The 22,839-nt window shown below is 42.4% G+C and overlaps 1 protein-coding gene across 1 annotated transcript in view; it reads right to left on the bottom strand.

Annotated features, from left to right (window-relative positions):
• The window catches only part of LOC133415609 (potassium/sodium hyperpolarization-activated cyclic nucleotide-gated channel 4-like), a 154,788-nt gene that overhangs the window by 66,162 nt on the left and 65,787 nt on the right, over nt 1–22,839 (bottom strand). Inside the window, 1 exon segment of the mRNA XM_061701766.1 lies at nt 10,383–10,544. Within this exon segment, the coding sequence (XP_061557750.1) occupies nt 10,383–10,544 (162 nt within the window).

Here is a 22,839-nt window from a genome sequence, read left to right as displayed (position 1 = left end):
GGAGAATTCAATCGAGGTTTGACCCTGTCAAGCAATGGTGGGAGTCAGAGTCAACATCCATCCATCCATCCAACCATCCATTTTCTTCCGCTTATCCGAGGTCGGATCACAGGGGCAGTAGCTTTAGCAGGGAAACCCAGACTTCCCTCTCCCCAGCCACTTCATCCAGCTCTTCCGGGGGGAACCCGAGGGGTTCCCAGGCCAGCCGGGACACGTAGTCTCTCCAGCGTGTCCTGGGTCGTCCCCGGGGTCTCCTCCCGGTGGGACATGCCTCACCAGGGAGGCATCCAGGAGGCATCCTAATCAGATCCCCGAGCCACCTCATCTGGCTCCTCTCAATGTGGAGGAGCAGCGGCTCGACTCTGAGCCCCAACCAGATGACCAAGCTCCTCACCCTATCTCTAAGGGAGAGCCTGGACACCCTGTGGAGGAAACTCATTTTGCCCGGTTGTACCCGGGATCTTGTTCTTTCGGTCAACACCCACACCTCGTGACCATAGGTGAGGGTAGGAACATAGATCGACCGGTAAATTGAGAGCTTCACCTTATGGCTTAACTCCTTCTTCACCACAACGGACCAATACAAATTCCGCATCACTGCAGACGTTGCTCCAATCCAGTATTTACAGTATTTGACTCAACTTTCTACTTTCAAATGCACATTCAGAATATTACCAAAATATTTTTTTCATCTCCACAATATAGGTAACATATGGCCCATCCTATCCGCTAGTGATGGAGAGATCATGTATGTCCCGTCTGTTCCGAAACCTATATTCACAACACGCTGGTATTTTGGGTGATTCGGAAAGGCAGAAAGAGGTCCGCAGGCTCTAGTGCATTTTCTATTAGGGCTCCAGTTCTCTAGAATGTCCTACTCACAGATATTAGAGCTGCTACCTCAGTAGAAATGTTTAAATATCAACTTAAGACTTATTTTTATATCTGGGTATTTAGTTGAAATTCACACAGGCCTGCTTTGCTGCCGCTTCTCCTCTCTCCTAACCTTCTCTTCACCTCCTCGGAGAGACAGTTAGGTGACAGTGGTCGAATCCGAGGTTGTTGCTGCATGGATTCTGCACCGAGCAACTGGGACAAGATCGGAGGTTGACCATTTCCCCAAAGGCGATGCAGTGGAGGATTCTGCCTGAGGCAGAACCACTTTCCTCAGGCATGTATGTGCGGTGCTTCATATCTTTAAAATGGACTCTTATGCTGTCTTAATTAACATGGTACAGGATTGTACAGCAATATATGTTGCCCACACGACATCCATTGCAGCCTGGTCATCCTGAAAGGGGTATCCCTCCATCTGCGCTCCCTTCTCAAGGCTTCTAACTTTCTCCCCAAATGGGGTTTTGAGTTTTTCCTTGCCCATTTGGGGCGTTTAGTACAGGGGATGTCGTCAGTCTTTGTTATCTGTGGGCCTGTGAAACCCTTTGAGACTCTGTGATTAAGGGCTACAATACAAACTACAATACAAACAAAGGACTACAAATAACCTTGACGTGACTTTGAAATTATTCGGCTTGAATTTATTAAGAAAGCTAAAATTACTCAATCAAGTAATTATGTATTGTTCATATGTATATATTATAGTTGTTTTGTAAAAAACCGCTGCATCACCTCTTTTTGTTCAAGATCATAAGGCAAGTAATTGACGATTTTGGGTTGGTCAGCGGCCCTGTATCCCACTAGAATAGATACGCCTCTGCATTGAACGGCAGCATTCATACATTCAGAAACAAAACGAGCAATCTGTCGTAAACTGACCATTTTTAATATAATATGTTTAAAAAAATCGGACTTTGACATGAAGCAGAATGTGCAGAAAGAATAATTTTTTTTCTAAAAATGAGTTACATTTATTCACCAGTGTTATAAAGAGAAATTTTAATGTTTCCATTTTAGTTATAAATATTTTATTTTGTGTCTTTGGATATCTAGAAAAGTTCTCCAGTATATAAAACCAGTGCATTAGTAGTAGTTGTAGTCCCTCTCAATGACATCCCCTCCCCCCACCCATGGGATGTGGGTGTCACCACACCCCCCTAACCTATTTTTTCAACCATCACAGTTCTCATGCCGCCCGACTCCACACGTTTTTTTTAACAAGCATTGAGGGCCATGTCAAATGTTATTTTTAGTACAGGAGATGCAAATGGATGGACAAATGGACGGAAGGCCGCAAATGGCCTCTGGGCAGTAGTTTGGGCACCCCTGCCTTAGACTAATGACTTCTCCAAGAGCTAATCAGAGTCAGGAGTCAGCCAACCTGGAGTCCAATCAATGTGATGAGATTGGAGGTGTTGGTTAAAGCTGCCCCTCCGTACAAAAACTCACGCCAGCCTTGATTTTCTGTTCTGAAGAAGCATTGCCCAATGTGAACCATATCTCACACAAAAGAGCTCTCAAATTACCTTCAATTAAAAAATGTTAACTTGCATGAAACTGAATAGGGTCACAAAAGTATCTCTAAATGTGTCTGATGGTAAAACAGATTGTCTACCAATAGTAAAAGTTTAGCAATGTCACTCCTCTCCCAAGGAGTGGTCCCCCTGTTAAAATGACTGCAAGAGCATGGCACATTATGCTGAATGAGGTGAAGAAAAATCCAGTTTAAGACTTGCAGAAATCTCTGGCCCATGCTAACATCTCTGTTGACAAATCTATGATAAGTAAGAGATGTCGTTGGGGGATGCCACAGAGGAAACCACTGCTGTCCTAAAATACTATAGTTTTGAAGTTTTGAAAAGAGCACCTGGATGTTTCACATCGCTACTGGCAAACTATTGTGGGGCTAGATGCTACCAAAGTTGTTTGGTTGGAACAGACAACACGATGTATGCATGAAGAGGGGGGGGAAAAAGGTACAGCACACCACCACCAAAACCTCATCCAAAATGTGAAGTATGGTGAGGGGGCATTATGGTTTGAGACTGCTTTGTTGCGTTAGGGCCTGGACACATTGTTATTATCAGTGGAAAAATTTATTCAAATGTTTATCTCGCCATTTTGCAGGGGAACTTGAGACCTTCTGTCTTCTGATTTAAGCTTAACAGACAATGAGTGATGCAACAGGACAACGGTCTAAAGGACAGGACTAATTTTGAGGCCATTCACTTGCTAACGACTTAAAGGTAGACATTCTGGAGTGAATCAGTCAGTCATATCAGACATATGAAGAATATAGTTGATCTGAAACTGTTTTGTAAATTGGAATGGTCCAAAATTCCTTCTGACCATTGTGCAGGTCTGAGCAGTGGGGGTATTTGCATAAGACAATCCTTCTAAAACCGGCAGCTATCAACAGTGCTGTTAAGAAATGATGACGTGCTGTTCTTCTGTATTTTGATCACGTCAGATATTTTATGAAGACACCTGGAAATGTGAAGAAATGCCATCATTTGTCTACTTTACTGACTCTTTCAGGACTGAAGTACTAAATATCAGTGTATGAAAAAAACCCAGGTAATCGGGTACTGCTGTAGACTGGAATGGATAAAGCGGAAGATTTATTTGTTATTCCGTCACTCTGAGAACCATTCTTCTAGGTAATGCAATTAATTAGACAGCATTTAGTGTGTGAAACAAAACAAAGAGCGGCCGGATGAGACGCTTCATGTTTCCATCTCGCAGGATTTAGAGTGCATCTTTTTTGTTACTCAGCTCAGAGACATCCGAATGAAAGAGGATGTCTAACATTTTGTCTTTCTCGTGTTGCTAAATGAGGTTAAAAAATACTGGAAGTAATACAAACAGCTATCGGTGTGATACAGTGCAGATTTGACGAACACAATATGGATATCATCAATCCATTTTCTATTGTGCGTTCTTGCCATTTCTATGCATTTCTTTATAGTAGCCCATACTATATATATATATATATATATATATATATATATATATGTTTATGTTTATGTTTAATATATATATATATATTGGGACATGTTTAATATATATATATATATATATATATATATATATATATATATATATATATATGTTTATATATATAAACTTATATATATATATATATATATGTTTATGTTTATGTTTAATATATATATATATATATTGGGACATGTTTAATATATATATATATATATATATATATATATATATATATTAAACATGTCCTGTTCAGGCGGCACGGTGCCCAACTGGTTCGCACATCTGCCTCACAGTTCTGAGGAGCAGTTCAAATCCCGGCCCCGCCTGTCTGGAGTTTGCATGTTCTCCCCTTTTCTTCGGGCACTCCGGTTTCCTCCCACATCCCCAAAACATGCATGGTAGGTTAATTGAGGTCTCTAAATTTCCCAAAGTTGTAAATGTGAGTGTGAATGGTTGTTTGTTTATATGTGCCGTGCGATTGGCTGGCGTCCAGTTCATGGTGTACCCCGCCTCTCGCCTGAAGATAGCTGGGATAGGCTCCAGCACGCACGGGACCCTAGTGAGGATAAGCGGTACAGAAAATGGATGGATGGATGTCTGGTTCAGATGCATGACCTAGCAGAATGGTGGATCTGTATGCCTTTTGTGCTGAAACAGTTTTTCTGTGCAACAGAGGAGGTTGAAATACCTTAATTTCTCGTATATAATGCGCATTTTTCCCTAAAAAATGGTCAAAAGTCAAAAGTGCAAATTATACGTAAGTATAGGGGGAAATGAAATAAACTTTCACGTTTTATAAATGTATGGCGCCATCTAGAGGTTATGAAAAAGCTGTATACTGTCATTCCAATATGCCACCGCCACCTAAAGGTTATAAAAAAGGTGTAGCCTACACTTACATTCCAATATGACAGGCGTACGTATGACTGCATATATGTAGAGCTGTGCTCACAAGTTTACATACCCTGGCAAATTTTGTTTTTTTTAAAATATGACTGACTGAACAACAACCATCTTTAATTTCTTTATGGTTATGTTTTGTTTAATGTTAATGCTTTTCTGAAATGCTTGACAGTTTAATTTGAATCCCATTAAAAAACTTCAATGTGTTTCTCCTGGTCCTTCATGTTTTCTTTAAAGAATTGTACCCATCTTAGAAATTCTGCCTGGGTAATCAAACATATGAGCACAACTGTGTTTTCTCATTTACCAACTAAAAGTAGGGCTGTGAATTTCAAAATAAGAGCAAGTAAATAAAAAGAAAGTATTATGTGTTCAAATAAAGAACTTAACTTCAGAATATCTATTTGAAAAAACTAACAAAATACAGATAATACTTTATGTTTTGGGCATATGGGTAGAAGCAAAATCATGCATTGTAAAAATGTGTTATACATAGATAGAAGGTTTTCCAGAATTTTTAGGTCAACTTTGGGGGTGCGTATTACACATGGGTGCGCATTTTCCACGAAAGATTATAGTACTCCCTCTGCTTATTTATTATTATTTTAAATTATTCTGATAAACAGGTCTCTATCAAATATGAATACCAATCTGATAAGTATTGGAGATCTGCCATGGTGACCGCAAACACACAGATTGGTTATATCATGTCCCGTCTATGGCAGTTTGATGCCATGGAAATACACCAATGAGATACACACATGCCTCTCATTTAACAACACAAATACTGATGCTGAGAATGGATTGATGGATGGATATTGTATCTTTGTTCATCTATCCATGCCAGTGACATAGAGTGACAGGCAGAAAAATTAAATTCTTGTCCACGAGATGGCAGAAGGTCAAATTAACCTGTGAACCCACCTGTTGCCATTCAGGCAACAGAATAATTGCTTTGTGTTCAAATAAACATAGCCATATTTTACTTTTTTAATTTGTAGTAGGGTCACTGATGGTGTAGTGGTACACTCGCCTGACTTTGGTGCAGGCAGCGTGGGTTCAGTTCCTACTCATTGACGGTGTGAATGTGAGTGCGAATGGTTGACCGTGTCTATATGTGCCCTGCGACTGACTGGCGACCAGTTCAGGGTGTAGTCCGCCTTTCGCCCGAAGTCAGCTGGGATAGGCTCCAGCGTCCCGCGACCCTAACCAGGATAAGCGGTGTTGAAAATGGATGGATGGAATTTGTCGTAGTTGAAGTATTTCAGTACATATTGCCAATGAGAATCTGTTCTTGAATTTGTCCGTGACACCATTCTCAAACTGAAATGTTTGCAAACCGAGGTAATGTTTCCTATTGAAATGAATGGAAATGCAACTAATCCGTTCCAGCTGCAGAGCGTTATATTTACCTTGTTTTTACCATTGTGTGGTTAAAAGTAAATTATTTCCAATCTGGGAATAGGTAAAAAAAAAAAACTATTTCTGATGACAAAATAACAGTGGGTTCACTAGCAAATCACTGTGGAGTGTCTTAGCCTTTTCGGGTACCGGTAAAGTAATGTTTACATTCATTGCAATTACTGCTAGGCCTAAATAGTCAGCACCTCCCACAATGCAGCGCAGCTTTTACATTGCATTGTGGGATGTCTTGGCCATTTTAGGCAAAAAACAAAGATACCTGCAAGCTCGCAGCCAATGATGTTTATGTGGCATGAGAAAAACATAATATTCTGAGCCTTCCGCGGCCTTTCAAGACTTCATAAAACCAAAATTATGGAACCCCAGGTAAATTTTCTTTCCAAAAATTGTTCATAAACCTAATTGTTCTTAAACTGGGTCGTTTGTAAAACGAGGTTCCACTGTAGACTCAGTGCCAGGCATGTTGCTGATGTCACTCACTTGGCCTAGCCCCTTAATGACACAGACAATACTACAAATGTTGTTGTGACTTTTGGCTTGTCCTGGTGTACCGTAATTACATGTTCTAAAACCAGTTTATTACTTTACTTTCTCTTATATTATGTTTGTATACAACACAGTCCTATATTTCTGTATTACAAACATGAAACACTGTGGTACGTTGTTGTTTTTTTTTGGGGGGGGGGGGGGGTGGAATGGATTATTGCCATTTTAAATAATTTCATGGGAACTTTTTTTATTTATGATTAAAAATTGACATGCAAGCTTGATGACTGAACAAATTCAACTCATAAAGTCAAGGTACCACTGCATTGGGAAACGGATACAGAATAGGCATTAAACAGAATTGAGCACTTGGACCTGCAGTGTATATCCTGGCAAAGGGTTGGCGGTGTTATTACCATCGCTTTCACCAGATGAGTCCCTGAGCGCAAACCCACCAAAAATCTCCCGCACAGACAGGTATGTATATCACAGGATAAAATTAGCTAAACTGTGAACATCTCAAGGGACAGCGTTTAGAACATCTGTCGTTTCTCGTGATGTAAGGCAGGAGGCATATGGAGCAAGCGAGCGCTTGCCATGTCAGCGAGGCACCGAGGCATGATGAACCAAATACATCATACCTTGAGCGATGTAACTACTCATGTGACATCTGTTCTGGCACGCACAGCTGACTGTGAGCCGTATATTGCGCTCAGAGTGGGCTCTCGCCATAATGTTTGCAGAGTGCCATTCCCTTCAGCCACTTTTGTCAGCGTCAAATGCTAACAAGGGCAGTCACAGAGGGCCGACCTCAGCCAAGGCCTAACTATTTGACAGAGGCCAAATCAATAAATTTTTGGCTATAATCAAGTAGTTATCAACTTTTTATGCACCACATCTCTAAAAAACTGTGAATATGTTCTTGCGCCAGCATGGCTATGTACTACTTTGGACGCCTGCCTCAGAGTTCTGAGGTTCTGGATTTTAATCACGCCTCCTGTGGACTTTGTACAGTATATTTTCCCTTTGCTTGTATGAGTCTTCTCCAGGTGGCCCACGCCACCTTCCACCCACTTTACAAAAACATGCATGTTAAGTTCATTCAAGTCTCTAAATTGTGATTGTGAACCTGATGGAAAATGTATCCAATCATAAATTGAAATTCTGTACATACTTATGTAACTGTAAGTTTCACATAATGTATGTGACTCGCTTAATAATGACTAATACTGACTAACAACTGATTAGACTGTTAAGTATGTTCGTGGTATAGGGGGGATAGTTTATGTTTCATTAAATCAGAGGATAGCGAATTATACAAGACGATCTTGCTGCAAAAATAGAAAACTGATGGTACTCCGATAGACTAGAGCATTGGTTTTCAACAGTTGTGACCCTGCGACCCGCATGTTCCTTTTATCGCCAAGTCTTGACCCATTTTTTACAGAAATTAAGAACAATATTGCCTTTGAACCGATATGTATGGCATTTTTAAACATAACTACAGGTTTACATGTTCAAAGTGCCTTTCAAGATACCTTATTAAGATACTGAAGATGAACATGACAACTGCCTGTAAAAAAATGAAGATATTGACACTGATCTCTTCTTTTTAGGAGTGCAACATCAATAGTTTGTCTTCTTTTTAGGAAATGAAGGATGAGGACCAAAGCAACCGTAACAGTTTTAACAGGCTGTATTATTATGCTATAAAAACAGCATTATTATTTTTATTACATGTGAGAGGCTGTTTAAATGCAGCTGGAAGTTACATTTACAACTCAAGTAATAACGTTTCGGACGCAAGCCTGTCTTAATAATGTTATTTTCTGAATCAAAGGTAGACGTAGCTCGAATTTGTAAGTCATTTGTAAGCCTTTGTAAGTCATTTGTAAGCCTTTGTCTTTCACGAGCCTTTGCTAGCGCAGTACTTAAGTCATAATTACAGTAAATATTTGTGTGAAAAAACATTTCTATATGGGCCAAAAAATATAAAAACAATCAAAATAACAAAAAAAAAGGAAATATGATGCTAACAGAGGGTGCCTTCTTGTACCATGTGAAAACATATTCTTATAGCATCCGTAACCTAGAAATATTGCATGTTGGCAGCATCGTAAACCAAGTACCGCTGTAATATTTTACCACCTGACTGCTCATCCACCCAAAATATCTCCACGACCCACTTTTGGGTCCTGACCCACCAGGGGTTTTAGATTTCCCGGTGATGACTAACACAAGGCACACAATCGCACCGGCGGTGCCCTATTGACGTCGACCTCCGCACGTAAATTGATAAGCCATCAGTTAGGAAAGCACACCCCTCAGCAGCATTCCGTAGAGGTTAAATGTACGTTTGATTTATTGGGATGTACCACCAAAGGGGAGGGGGGGTGGCTCGCCGATCAATCTCGAGGCCTCGCGAAAGCAGGCTATAGATTACAGCGGTGAACCTGTCATATGCTAAGGTAACGTGAGGCCACCGGCTGCACGGCTGATTTGGTCACACATGGGCTGTGACTGTGCTCGGCGCCTCTATATGGAGGGAAAGCATTTTGGATCCTATTGTGAGGTCTGTTGTGACAATGCAGTAAAATGAACATGCAGTTTAAGAGGGAACATGTTGAGGCGTATTACCGAGATGAGCGTCGTCTCCACCGCCATCAAATGCCTCTCGCGTTTGTAAAGGACACACATTCTCATAATAATACTAATGATAAAGAGTCATAAATAGGGAATGCAATATTCCCAGAAATTGTGTAAGAATAAAGAGGAAAGGTTTCATCGAGTCAAACAGCAAGGTTGGGGGACTCGAGGCACAAGACTTGACTTGAGTCAGACTTAATCTGAACAGACTGTTTGGTATAGAAAATAGATGGATGGAGAATGATAATAATAATAACACTATATATATGCAGAGGTGCGTAGTAACGCATTCCATTTACTCCGTTCCATTTACTCAAGTGACATTTTCCATAAACTGTACTTGTCAGAGTACTTTAAATGCACCATACTTTTTTACTATAATATATATATATATAAAATATTAAAAAAAAAATATATAAAAATGTATATGTATATATATATATATATATATATATATATGCCGGCACGGTGGGTAACTGGTTAGCACATCTGCCTGACAGTTCTGGGGATCGGGGTTCATATCCCGGCCCCGCCTGTGTGGATTTGCATGTTCTCCCAGTGCGTGGGTGGGTTTTCTCTGGGGACTCCGGTTTCCTCCCACATCCCAAAAATATGCGTGGTAGGTTGATTGACAACTCTAAATTGCCCGTAGGCGTGAATGTGAGTGCGAATGGTTCTTTGTTTCTATGTGCCCTATGACTGGGTGGCGACCGGTTCATCAGGATGTACCCCACCTCCCGCCGACCCTAGTGAGGATAAGCGGTAAAAGAAAATGGATGGCTATATATATATATATATATAAATATATATATATATATAGCAATGCACAGACACTAAATTAATTACATGCGGCCATATTTAGCTGACAAATATATTTAATTTAGGCTTTAAGATGACAGATATGAGAGACAATGTCTCCCAGGATGCGAAAGGGCTTTAGTAGACTAATTACAGAGGTGGATGGACAAGATAAGTCAGAGCATCATCTGATTGGATCAGGCAGGAAATGGGGGAAAAGGAAAGACACTTACCACCATTTTATTTTTGGACACCCAGCAATCAGCAGGGAAGTCCTGCAGCATTGGCACCAAGAACTGCAGGCAGCCATCCCAGTGACAAAGGAGCAGCATCATGCCGATAAGGTTGACGATCCTTACCATGGCGCTGGCCAGGTCGTAGGTCATGTGGAAGATCTGCAAGGAGGAAAGCAGGAAATGGATAGTAATTAAAACCTTGGAATCACACTGGATTGCGAAGCATGTCGCATTTCTGTACATTGAGACGGGGGTGACTCTTTGAGAACGTCTTGAGGTGGCTTTCTCAATGGTGAGGCAGGGGCATTCTTTGTTTTTTTGCGGAGCAGCCACAGGATTAAATGTACATTCTTTGACTCGTGTCTTCAGCCGGAATGCATAAATGAAATTATAAGCATCTACATTTCAATTTAAATGGAGCAAAAAAAACGCAAAAACGTCTGACATTTGCCTAAATCTCCAATTGCACGCCAATCAAACTTGTAGTGCAAACAACTCAACATTGGCAACAAGCTTAATGAAACATCCATCCATCCATTTTCTGAACCGCTTATCCTCACTAGGGTTGCAGGTGTGCTGGAGCCTATCCCAACTGATTCTAGGCGAGAGGCGGGGTACACCCTGAACCGGTTGCCAGCCAATCGCAGGACAAATATAAACAAACAACCATTCGTACTCACATTCACACCTACGGGCAATTTAGAGTTTTCAATTAACCGACCATGCATGTTTTTGGGTTGTGGGAGGAAACCGGAGTACACGGAGAAAACCCACGCAGGCACGGGTAGAACATGCAAACTCCACACAGGCAAGGCCGGATTTGAATCCGGGTCCTCAGAACTGTGAGGCATACGTGCTAACCAGTCGTACACCGTGCCGCGCTTGCCCTTGCCTCGTGTTAGTAAAATAACGTTAGCATTTTGAGCTAACAACAGTATACCACCGCAAAGTTTTATTCAACTAAAATTCATCTTTGTTTTGGAAATTCTTCAATTTTGATAGTGTAGCGCATTGTGGACGTAGGCAGGGCATCACCTAACATTTAACTATGTTTGTGATCACAGGAGACTAAATAGAGTACACATACATTCAGGTTCGCAAAAACTAAAAAGTCTTCAATGATTGTAAATACCCATAGGTTAACAAGCTAACAACGGCATAACTACAGCTGCAAATACATAGGTAACTTTGGAGTAGACAAAGGTGTGCCTTTTGATTTAGACAGATTCAGCTCACTCTGACTGCTGACTCCGAGTGCATAGCTTTATTCGGTACTTAAAGGAGATATGGGTCTTAATGTTCCATATATCACTAACATGGTGATTTAATGTTTTTTGTCTGTTTGTTTTGCGCAAGAAAATTAAACTGGCAGTCATTTCCAATAATACCAATCTATTGTGGAGCAATTGGCAAATAACTATTTGCCCTAGCAACACCCCTTTTCCATCGCCAAAATCGACATGCGTCACCCCCCCCCCCCATGTCTTGGCTGGGGACGTCAGTGGCCGAAGTGGAGACCAAAGTCACTGCATAGCCGGTGTGGAAAAAGGAATGTACTATACTCTAAAGTGGCAGTATTTAGTCATATTTAATATATTGTCACTGTTGGGTGGAATCCATCCATCCATCCATTTTCTGAGCCGCTTCTCCTCACTAGGGTCGCGGGCGTGCTGGAGCCTATCCCAGCTGTCATCGGGCAGGAGGCGGGGTACATCCCTGAACTGGTTGCCAGCCAATCGCAGGGCACACAGAAACAAACAACCATTTGCACTCACATTCACACCTACAGGCAATTTAGAGTCTCCAATTAATGTATGTTTTTGGGATGTGGGAGGAAACCGGAGTGCCCGGAGAAAACCCACGCAGGCACGGGAGAACATGCAAACTCCATCACAGGTGGGGCCGGGGATTGAACCCCTGGTCCTCAGAACTGTGAGGCAGACGCTCTAACCAGTCGCCCACCGTGCCACCCAGGAAAAAAACAAATAAAAAAACCACTGGAGACACTACATAGCCAGTGTTGACAAAGGAATGTACTGTACTAAAAAGTGGCATTAATTCATATTTTCTTCATTGTAGCTGTCTGGCAGGATCTCGTCACCTCGAAAATGACAACTTTTCAGGAAAAAAAAAAAAGACAGCTTGCTTGTGTTTCCAAACACCTGATTTGTTCAAGTTGGTATTATACCTTATATTGCTGTTATTTATCGTTGCACTGTCACATGAACAACAGCTAGCACGCCAAAATCATGTTCAATCGTTTAATATGCTGAAAAAGTGCTAATTTATTAGGGTGCCATGATTAAATTCATACAAATATGACAGCAAGTTACACACATCATCACCAAGTCTCATGAAAATAAACAATCACATAGGCCTACCGTTGCTTTTCACTCTGACTTGAAAACAGCAGCTATAGCACCCCAAAATTACATTCAATTGCTAATTTAATATGGTAAGAAAAAAAACGCTACTTTATTAGCGTGTCACTGATTAAAATAGTAAACACAGGACCTCCCGTGTGACTCTTTATCACTTGCTTAAGCCAAATAATTATACACCATTGCGCTCTCTCACATGAACACATCTGTAGCACCCCGAACTTATGTTCAATTGCTAAAAAAATCTAAAATTTATTATGTGGTCATTGATTAAAATCGTAGGATACGGCGTGATATGGCATTATGACCAAAGTCCAGTATTGCATAACAGAGTCCCCAAGCCGTGCACAAAAAAGTAGCGATCAGCCAAGCCCCATAACCGTACAAAAAGCCTTTAATACTAGATGTGACAACATCGAACGCCTGTCTAACGTCATCATCCAAAACCCTTTTTCAAGTGTCCAAGCCTTATAAAATGCTTCATCAACGCAAACACCTGTGTTATGTAAACTTCCAAAAATATTTTCCAAAGGTGAGCGACGCAATCAACCCAAGAAACAGGTCACAAAACTCACGAATATAAGTGGAAATAAATCATTTACCTGAGGTGCCTGATCTCTCCAAGGAGCCATTACAGTGATTGATTCCAAAAAACAAGACTACACTATACACATTTATTTAACCTCACTATTGAAATGAATTCAATACCATGAAGTAGTTAAAACTCTATCCTATGAATCACTGTGACTGGCCAACCTGCATTTGTGGAATGTCTTCTCAATGAAAGGTGAATTACACTATGCACTATACTGCCTTGCAAAGCCAAAGCTTTTCTTTACACTGGCCACAGAGGAGCAGTTGCATGCAGATGTTCTGAGAAGCGTTCTCAGGGGGGATGCTCCCCTGCTGCCCCGACTGGGACTTGGCTGAATCACTCCTATCATCAACCACTCAGCCAAATACAATAATGGCGAGCCAGGGCAGAGGTAACGGCACTGCTGGGCCGCGAGTGTTTCACGGGCAGGGTTTGTTAATCCTAATGATAAATATACTCGCAAGGCGCTGCAGGACCGGTGTAGATTTTAATGGCACCGGCCATTCGAAAGCCTCTTAATCCCACAGAAGAGCACAGCTAACTGCTCCACACCTGATTAAAATCCACTCAGAGCCTTTTAAGGGCTTGCCAATGAGACCACATAGTTGATCTTTGCTGTGAGGAAGGAATGATGACATCAACTATTTCATCTGTTCAGTTCTGTCCCGTAAATATATAATTTGTCAACTTTTCATAGCAGTTGTTGATTATGATGTTTTCAAATGTCCGCAGTCATAAATCATACTGTAGTATATAGCGTACATGACAAGACTTCATGGAATGTGATGTTTTTGAATGTGATTGGTTTTGGATTGTGAGTGGAAGCCCGACGTACTCGAGGAAAACCCAACTAAACCACTTTTGTAATACAAGAATAGATCAAATATTTTGTTAATATAGTCAGTCAGAGCTGCTAGGAATGCAATGTTATCAATGTCCTTTCACCATCGTTCCTGTCATACAGGGTTGAGTGTTTTTGTTTGCACATTAAGGACAAAAGTCCTTTTTTTTTTTTTTTAATTCCTCTTTTTAAAAAAGACCATTTAAGCAGCACTGTTTTTTTCCTCATTTTTTTGAGATTGTAGGGTCAAAGCTGCAGCTGGCTACTAGTTTGGACTGAATGGGTGGCAACAATGGGAAAATGAAATTTCATTATTTGAAGGGAACTAGCCCGTCAGCAACATATTGAGAAGAAAAAGAACTATAACTATGAACTACTTTGTTTGTGGAATGGTGAAGTTAGTTTAGAAAAAATCATTTATGAACTATGAACTGAAGTAGTTCATATTTGAAACGGTGCACTGAACTTTGAACTAGTTCGCGTTGAAAATGAACTTTCCCAACACTGCCAACCGTCTTGCCACAAAACAATGTATGCAATAAAATCAAAACATAATGCTGAATAGCTCAAATATGTTCTTTTTAGGAAAGTGTAACATGGATTGTTGGTCTTCTTTTTAGGAAATGAAGAACAAGTGAAAAAAAACCACCTTGTACAGTCTCAATTATTAGGCTATAAAAACACAAACGATGAGATTTGTTATTGCTTTGGCTCCATCTGAGAACTGAGGAGACGCTGTTTAAATGAGTTAACGAATTTGACATAATGCCTCCAGCATTTCGCTAGACATGGCATTCACTAGCCCGAGGCTGAGCTCCACCGTATTTGTTTACAGAGGAAAACTGTGGCTGGAGTGTAGCGAATGTCTCCTAATGTGCCATACGAATATTAAAACCATTACAGTGCCTATGTTTTAGGAGTTTATCGATATCAGCTTGTTCTAAAATATGTATTACTTTCAGGTTTGTGTGAGATATAATTACACAGGATAAATTTTCTTATCGGGGCCACTCCGACCAATAAGCCTAACCCTAACCCTCTTATTGGGGCCACTCCGACCAATGTTGAAAACATAAGCCACTTCTCAATCAGGTCCAAACGGTCCCTGCTTGGCATGATTTGTATGCAAAATATGCAGATAGGATGAAGGTTAAGGGCATGTGACGCATACTACGCTTATGTGAGTCAAAGCATTTTTTCTTAAAGCCATATACTGGCATAACAATCTGACACTTGTGTAGAGTATGTGGCCTTGTGGATCTCGAAGCTGCACACACGAAAAAAAAAAAGGAAAAAAAAAAGGAAATTACTGGCAGCAGGGACGCCAGTAATTTAAAGTTCTATTTCATAACGCCCAAGATGGCGCCTACCAGTGTGGCCGCCTCGGTAACGCGCTCTCTAGTATTGTCTTTGTTTTTGTGTTTTTCGTCCGTCTTTGGAGACCTTACACGACTCACTTACACAAGGGGAGACCTTCTAACCATCAAGGAGGCTACTCCGGACTTTCTGTCACCAACTTTCGAAAATCCGCTCAGTTTTTTCCCCGAGTTACTCACCGGAGCGGCGTCCGCGGTTTTCGGCGCATGGCTGCGGAAGCGGCTCCACAGAGGAAAACGAGCCGGAATTCAGGTGAAACTCCGCAAGAGAGGACACAGATTGGCGTTCCCGTCGATCCACCTCGCGAATGTACGCTCCCTACCCAACAAAATGGACGAGCTTCATCTTCTGTTAAAGACCAGTAAAGACTTCGGACGTTCCGCGGCCATGTGCTTCACGGAGACCTGGCTTTGCGACGCCGTACCCGATGGCGCCGTCACGCTTCCCGGCTTCAACATTCATCGAGCGGACCGCGACATGGAATCATCTGGAAAAACGAAGGGCGGCGGGATATGCCTCCATATAAACGAAAAATGGTGTACGGACGTCACGGTGCTCAGCACACACTGCAGCCCGCATTTGGAGTCGCTGTTTCTGAACTGTAAACCATTTTACGCGCCACGTGAGTTTGCATCGTTTATACTGGCTGGAGTCTATATCACACCGCAAGCTAACACGAGCGCCGCATTGCTAACGCTCGCCGAACAAGTCAACGAAATTGAAAAAAAACACCCTGACTCACCCCTCATTATTCTCGGGGACTTTAACAAAGCTAAACTCAACCACGAACTCCCTAAATACAAGCAGCACATCGACTGTCCTACCAGGGAAAATAATACTTTAGACCACTGCTACACTACGGTAAAAAACGCATACCGTGCTATACCTCGTGCAGCCCTGGGCTCGTCTGATCACTGCTTAATTCACTTAATACCGACGTACAAGCAAGTACTTAAATGTGCGAAGCCTACAGTGAAAACAGTCAAAAAGTGGACCAATGAAGCAAAGATGGAACTTCAAAGCTGTTTAGACTGCACAGACTGGAGTGTCTTTGAAAATTCAGCTGGCAGCCTGGATGAATATACGGACACTGTCACATCCTATATCAGTTTCTGTGAAGAGGTTTGTGTACCAACAAAATCATTTCGGACATTCAACAACAACAAGCCGTGGTTCACTGCTAAACTTAAGCAGCTTCGCCAAGCTAAGGAAGATGCATATCAGAGCGGGGACAGGGCCCTGTATAATCGAGCTAGAAACCAGCTTACTAAAGAAATTAACATTGCAAAGAGGATCTATGCAGCAAAGTTGGAAAAACAGTTTAGCGCGAACGACTCGAAATCAGTCTGGCGTGCATTCCAATCGCTGACTAATTACAAGCGACGATCCCCCCAAGCTGAGAACAATAGCACACTAGCCAACGACTTGAATACCTTCTATTGCAGATTTGAAAAGGACAGTTTCACTCCACACACCCACCCGGCCGCACCCGCGACCACAACCACACCTCTGACTTCTGCGTTAACCATCCATGAACAGGATGTGAGACGCATCTTCAAACAACAGAAGATTAACAAAGCAACAGGACCGGACCATGTGTCCCCATCCTGCCTCAAAGTCTGCGCGGACCAGCTCGCTCCAGTCTTCACTCAGATCTTTAACAGATCTTTGGAAATGTGCGAAGTTCCATCCTGCTTCAAACGCTCCACCATCATTCCAGTCCCCAAGAAACCTGCAATCTCTAGTCTGAATGACTACAGGCCTGTCGCTTTGACATCTGTGGTCATGAAGTCCTTTGAACGTCTCGTGCTGGACCACCTCAAGAGTGTCACAGGTCCCCTGCTGGACCCCCTGCAGTTTGCCTACCAAGCGAACAGGTCTGCGGATGATGCAGTCAACATGGGACTGCACTTCATCCTAGAACACCTCGACAGTGCAGGGACCTACGCGAGGATCCTGTTCATGGACTTCAGCTCAGCGTTCAACACCATCATCCCTGAACTCCTTTCAACCAAGCTTCTCCAGCTCAGCGTCTCACCTGCCATCTGCCAGTGGATTTACAGCTTTCTGACGGGCAGGACACAGCAGGTCAGGCTGGGGGAGGCCACCTCATCCACACGCAGCATCAGCACTGGGGCGCCCCAAGGTTGTGTCCTCTCTCCGCTGCTCTTCTCTCTCTACACGAACGACTGCACCTCAGCGAACCCGACTGTCAAGCTCCTGAAGTTTGCAGATGACACCACTGTCATCGGCCTCATCAAGGACGGTGACGAGTCTGCATATCGACAGGAAGCGGAGCGGCTGGAGCTGTGGTGCGGGCGACACAACCTGGAGCTGAACACGCTCAAGACGGTAGAGATGATCGTGGACTTCAGGAGGCATCCTTCGCCACAGCTGCCCCTCACGTTGTCCAGCTGCCTTGTGTCAACCGTCGAGACCTTCAAGTTCCTGGGAATTACAATCTCTCAGGACCTGAAGTGGGCGAACAACATCAACTCCGTCCTCAAAAAGGCCCAGCAGAGGATGTACTTCCTGCGGCTTCTGAGAAAGCACGGCCTGCCACCGGAGCTGCTGAGACAGTTCTACACAGCGGTCATCGAATCGGTCCTGTGTTCTTCCATCACAGTCTGGTTTGGTGCTGCTACAAAAAAGGACAAACTCCGACTGCAACGGACAATCAAAACTGCTGAAAGGATTGTCGGTACCCCCCTACCCACCATTGAGGACTTGCACGCTGCCAGAACTAAGACAAGGGCGTGCAAAATCTTCTCGGACCGTCTGCACCCCGGTCACCAGCTCTTCCAGCTCCTTCCCTCAGGTAGGCGCTACCGATCAACGCAAACTAGAACTAGTAGACATTCCAACACCTTCTTCCCTCTTGCGATCAACTTCTTAAACACCTAACCTATAATTCCATTACAACAAGCTGGCAATTTTTTGACTTGAGTTCGTTGTCACATTTCTGTGGGGCCAATTATGTATTACTTGTGCACTCACTGTAGTTGTCTCGCCATGCTGCACTATTTGCATATACTGGCCACTCATGCCAGAGTAGCATCTGCTCCATTTGCACACTGATTGAGGAGTATCTGTAACATTTGCACAACCGACATTGTCCCAGATGATCGCACTACTCGTCACTTTAAACCGCATACACTCCTTGAAGTCTCAGCACCCTTTGCACAATGGTCATTGCACCGGACTATTGCAATATTAGTCGTTCGAACTGCTCTAAGTGCTAGAGGACTCTGCATCTTTTTGCACAATTGTTTTTTGTCAATGTCTTTATGTCCCCAAAGTGTTCTGTAAATTGACTGTTTGTTGTACTAGAGCGGCTCCAACTACCGGAGACAAATTCCTTGTGTGTTTTGGACATACTTGGCAAATAAAGATGATTCTGATTCTGATTCTGTCAACACGCTATTGTATGGGTCAGTCTTTCTCTGTGGGTGAGCTAGTTCAAGGGATATTTGGTAAATTAACAATACCTCTACCCGTGCTTTATATTGCGGTTCCACTGCAGGACTTGGCTGCAGCAAACCCAAGAGATGAGACTGCCGAGATGCTCCGTGTGGTAGACATGGCGCTCCGGGAAACTAGTCCACATGCTCAGACCCTTGGTCAGTCGATGGCTTTCATGGCCCTTTTGCACCCCCAAGTTTGGCTGTCACAGTCCAATCTGTCCGACCAGGACAGCATGGCTGTGCTGGCAGCTCCAGTGGCGCAGGGGGAGTTTTCTGTCTCACGCTATGAGGTGGCTCAGCCTCACACGCACGTTGGGATCCTAGGTCTTTTCCCACCGGCGCGGCCGGTCCCAGAATACCGCAATCTACTGCCCAACAGTTTCCAGGCTGGAGTGGCCATGCTCACCAACGACTGACGTGGTAGAAACGATCACCTTGGGGGTGCCGGACTTCAGCTAGCTGCTGGTCGGCCCTGGCGCTGAAAGTTTCACCGACCTTACGTTTCACTGCCCAGCACCTTGCCCACTGGCGCCAGTGTACTCTGTGCCCTTGGGTACTAAATACTCTGGAGTCAGGGTACAGGCTAAATTTCAGAACCACACCAGCACCATTTACCAGAATCAAATCTACCCTCCCTGGCAGCATGTCAAGTTCACAGTCCCTTTTGGCAGAAGTTTTGGTCCTCCTAAAAAAGAAGTCAATGAGACCCGTCCCCTGCAACGAGGCACACCAGGGGTTTTATTGAACCTATATCCTGGTTCCCAAAAGAGATGGCAGCCTACCTAAAAAGGTTCAAGGACTACTTGAAGTGCTTTCCCTTTCGTATGCTTCGTCTGTCATTCCTTTTAACATTTATAAGGCCAGGGGACTGGTTCACTACGGTGGATTGGCACAACGGTTACGTCCACATTCCTATACACAGAGACCACAGGAAACTTCCATTTTTTCTTTAGAGGCAACACATACGCATATGCTGTCCTCCCATTCGGCCTGTACTTGTCTCCTCATCCTTAAATAGGGCAAAGACTTGCCTTATAGTCCATCAAAATAGGGTGGAGTACCTATGGTTGAACCTGGAATCGACCTTAATGAGAGCTGGAAAGGACATAAGTTTGTGGCTTGCAAGGCACGAAGTGAGCCCCTAAGGGCTAAGGGCTATCCCGGTGTCTTCAGAGTGCCTCCCAGGAATTACATGTGGTGGACCACGGCCCTGGGCCTCAGAGAAGGAGTTCCACTGGGCCCAGTATGCTCAAGAGTGACCATAACCATAGATGTCTCAGAAACAGGCTGGGGGTCCTGTGGAAGAACTACCCGGGGGCAGTGGGTTCCCGTTTGGAGAGGAGTTCACGTCAACCTGATCGAACAGGAGGCGGTGTATAGAGCTATGAAATTTTTTCTTGCTGCTACTGTTTTATGCTGTTAAATTAGTGATTTACTCTTATTGATAAATGACTACGGTGATTTAACTATTAATTTACCTGCAAGGGATCACTATTTAACAGTATTTTACAATTCTTGTGAAATACAGTTGTAAATTCACCATAAATGTGTGTGGAACACAGGACAGTTTTGTGTCGATGTAACCTTGTAAATCTTGTGGTTGGAACAAAGTTAATATTAAAATGGCATAAAAGAAAAATAAATGCAATGACTAAATATATGAATCTAGTAAAACAGGCCATATTACAATTTCCATTACCCTTACACATCACATCGTCATTATTTGTCATTGAGGCTAAGACGGTTGTTTTCTTGTTTTTATGTTTAACTGTCAAAATTAAGAAGTATGTTTACCACAAAAACTAAATTGAAAGAATAATGTGCAAGTTTGCAGTTTTCAAACAACTAGCAAGATTTTAAGATAGCCTCAGTTCTCTCCCCCCTCGCATCTCTGACCAAAGTGAACGTGCTTGATAGTTTTCAAAAGATCATTCTAATAATATTCTACTGTCAGATCATACCAAAGTCTTTTTTTTTTTTTTTTAACTATAAACTTCACCTTTAAGACTGGCTTCAATAGTAAGTGTGATGAATCTATTTTTACACATGTTTGATTGTCACAAATGTCAAAAGGTAACTTGAAACTTCAAATTGCCTGTTGAGTTAAAATGGTTTTAGGATGTTTAGGGAATGTTGGACCCTGGAAGAGATTAATTGGAAAGCCATTATTTCATATGCAGGAAAATGTTGCTGTTCCAATGTACAGTATTGATAAGACATTCTCATAAGTTAGTCCTGAGTTGATTTATTTCCATTTGTTTTAAATTCAGGTTATAATGTAATAATCACAGCAATGTTTTCATAATATGTGCAATATCCTTTCATATTGCCTGTAATGGATTTAAATGATGTTCAGTGGAACTCTGGGGTGGAAATCAACTAGCTAATTGAATAAACTGCTGCTTTTTACTTCCCTGTTTGTTGATTTCAGTCTTGTGCGTGTTTATTTGCTTGCGTGTTTAGAACGAGGCTTCCAGCGTTGTGCTTCTGTCGGGACGATACGAAAGGAGCCGCCGCCGACGCGGCACTTTCAAATCACATCATTGTTACTCCATCATGTCGGAGCACCTGAGAAAGTGTGCCAGGGTGAGAATCAAGCGTCGGGCAGCTTTTCTCAGGAGTGGATGACAGATACACAAACAACACGCCGCTCTTTCCTGCCCATTTCCTCTCTACTGATGTTTAGCCCTTGGCACGATTGTTTGTTGTCCTTTTATTAAGGGAGTAATCTTCCTTTAAATGTGGTGAAAAAATTAGCTGCACAATGTTGCAAGGATGTCCAATTTCCTGTCACTGCTGTAATAGCATTCCATAATGTTAAAAGTGCTCAATTCACTCTGTGGCAGTTGAATAAATCATGAGGTACCCTCCATTTTCCTGTCGCCTCACAGCGCTCTTGATATATTTTTCATTTGAGAAATCATATTTCCAGATAGGAAATGACTGCTTCTAAGTCAAATGGAAGCAAATTTAAACAAAAAGCAATTTGAGGCTCATCAAGGCCTTAAAGCAGGTGGCGTCCAAAGTCTGGCACAAGGGCCATTTGTGGCCCACAGCTTGTTACATTCACATCTATGGACAATTTAGAATCTAATTCACTTAATCTTAGATGCATCTTATTGGAATGTAGCAGGAAGGCAGAGTGCCTGAATGTACAAACTTCAGACAAAAGGGCCTGAGCTTCGATTTGAACCCTGAACCTCAAGCAGACACCGCTAGATCACTGTGCTGCCCATATTGAATTTCAGTTGCTGAATGCATCTTGGGTATCGAAATTTTTTAAATACATTTTTCAATTTTAAGTTAAAAATCTTTTTTTTTTCTTTTTTCTTTTCTTTTTTTTTTTTTTACAGAAAATAGTCATAATTAAAATTTTTATTTCATGATAAAATCACATAGGGTTTGGGGGAAATGTAAATATGTAATTATTCTACTCAACTAACACAAAGCTGTGAGGTAGCCTACTTTTCTTTAAACATTTACAGTAGTATAGCACATTCTTGCCAAATTTTATTGGTTTTAGTATTTTTAATGAACAAAAGGTGAAGAATATCAACACCTGGACACCCCTGCCTAAAGGACGGACACACACAAACACACGCACCCACCCACACACACACACACACACACACACACACACACGAGTGCAGTCTACTGTTAACACTGTGAAATGTACTTTTTATGCCAGCTCTTTTACCGTCTGACATCAACTGTGTTGTCTAGTTACTCGTGTACTCAGGTTGTCTCCACGAAGAATCAGCATGTACAAAGTTAAATAAAAGCACAGCAGCTTACT

Source organism: Phycodurus eques, chromosome 2 (genome assembly GCF_024500275.1).
Source record: "Phycodurus eques isolate BA_2022a chromosome 2, UOR_Pequ_1.1, whole genome shotgun sequence".
NCBI lineage: Eukaryota > Metazoa > Chordata > Actinopteri > Syngnathiformes > Syngnathidae > Phycodurus > Phycodurus eques.
This window is presented reverse-complemented; position numbering and strand designations above follow the sequence as displayed.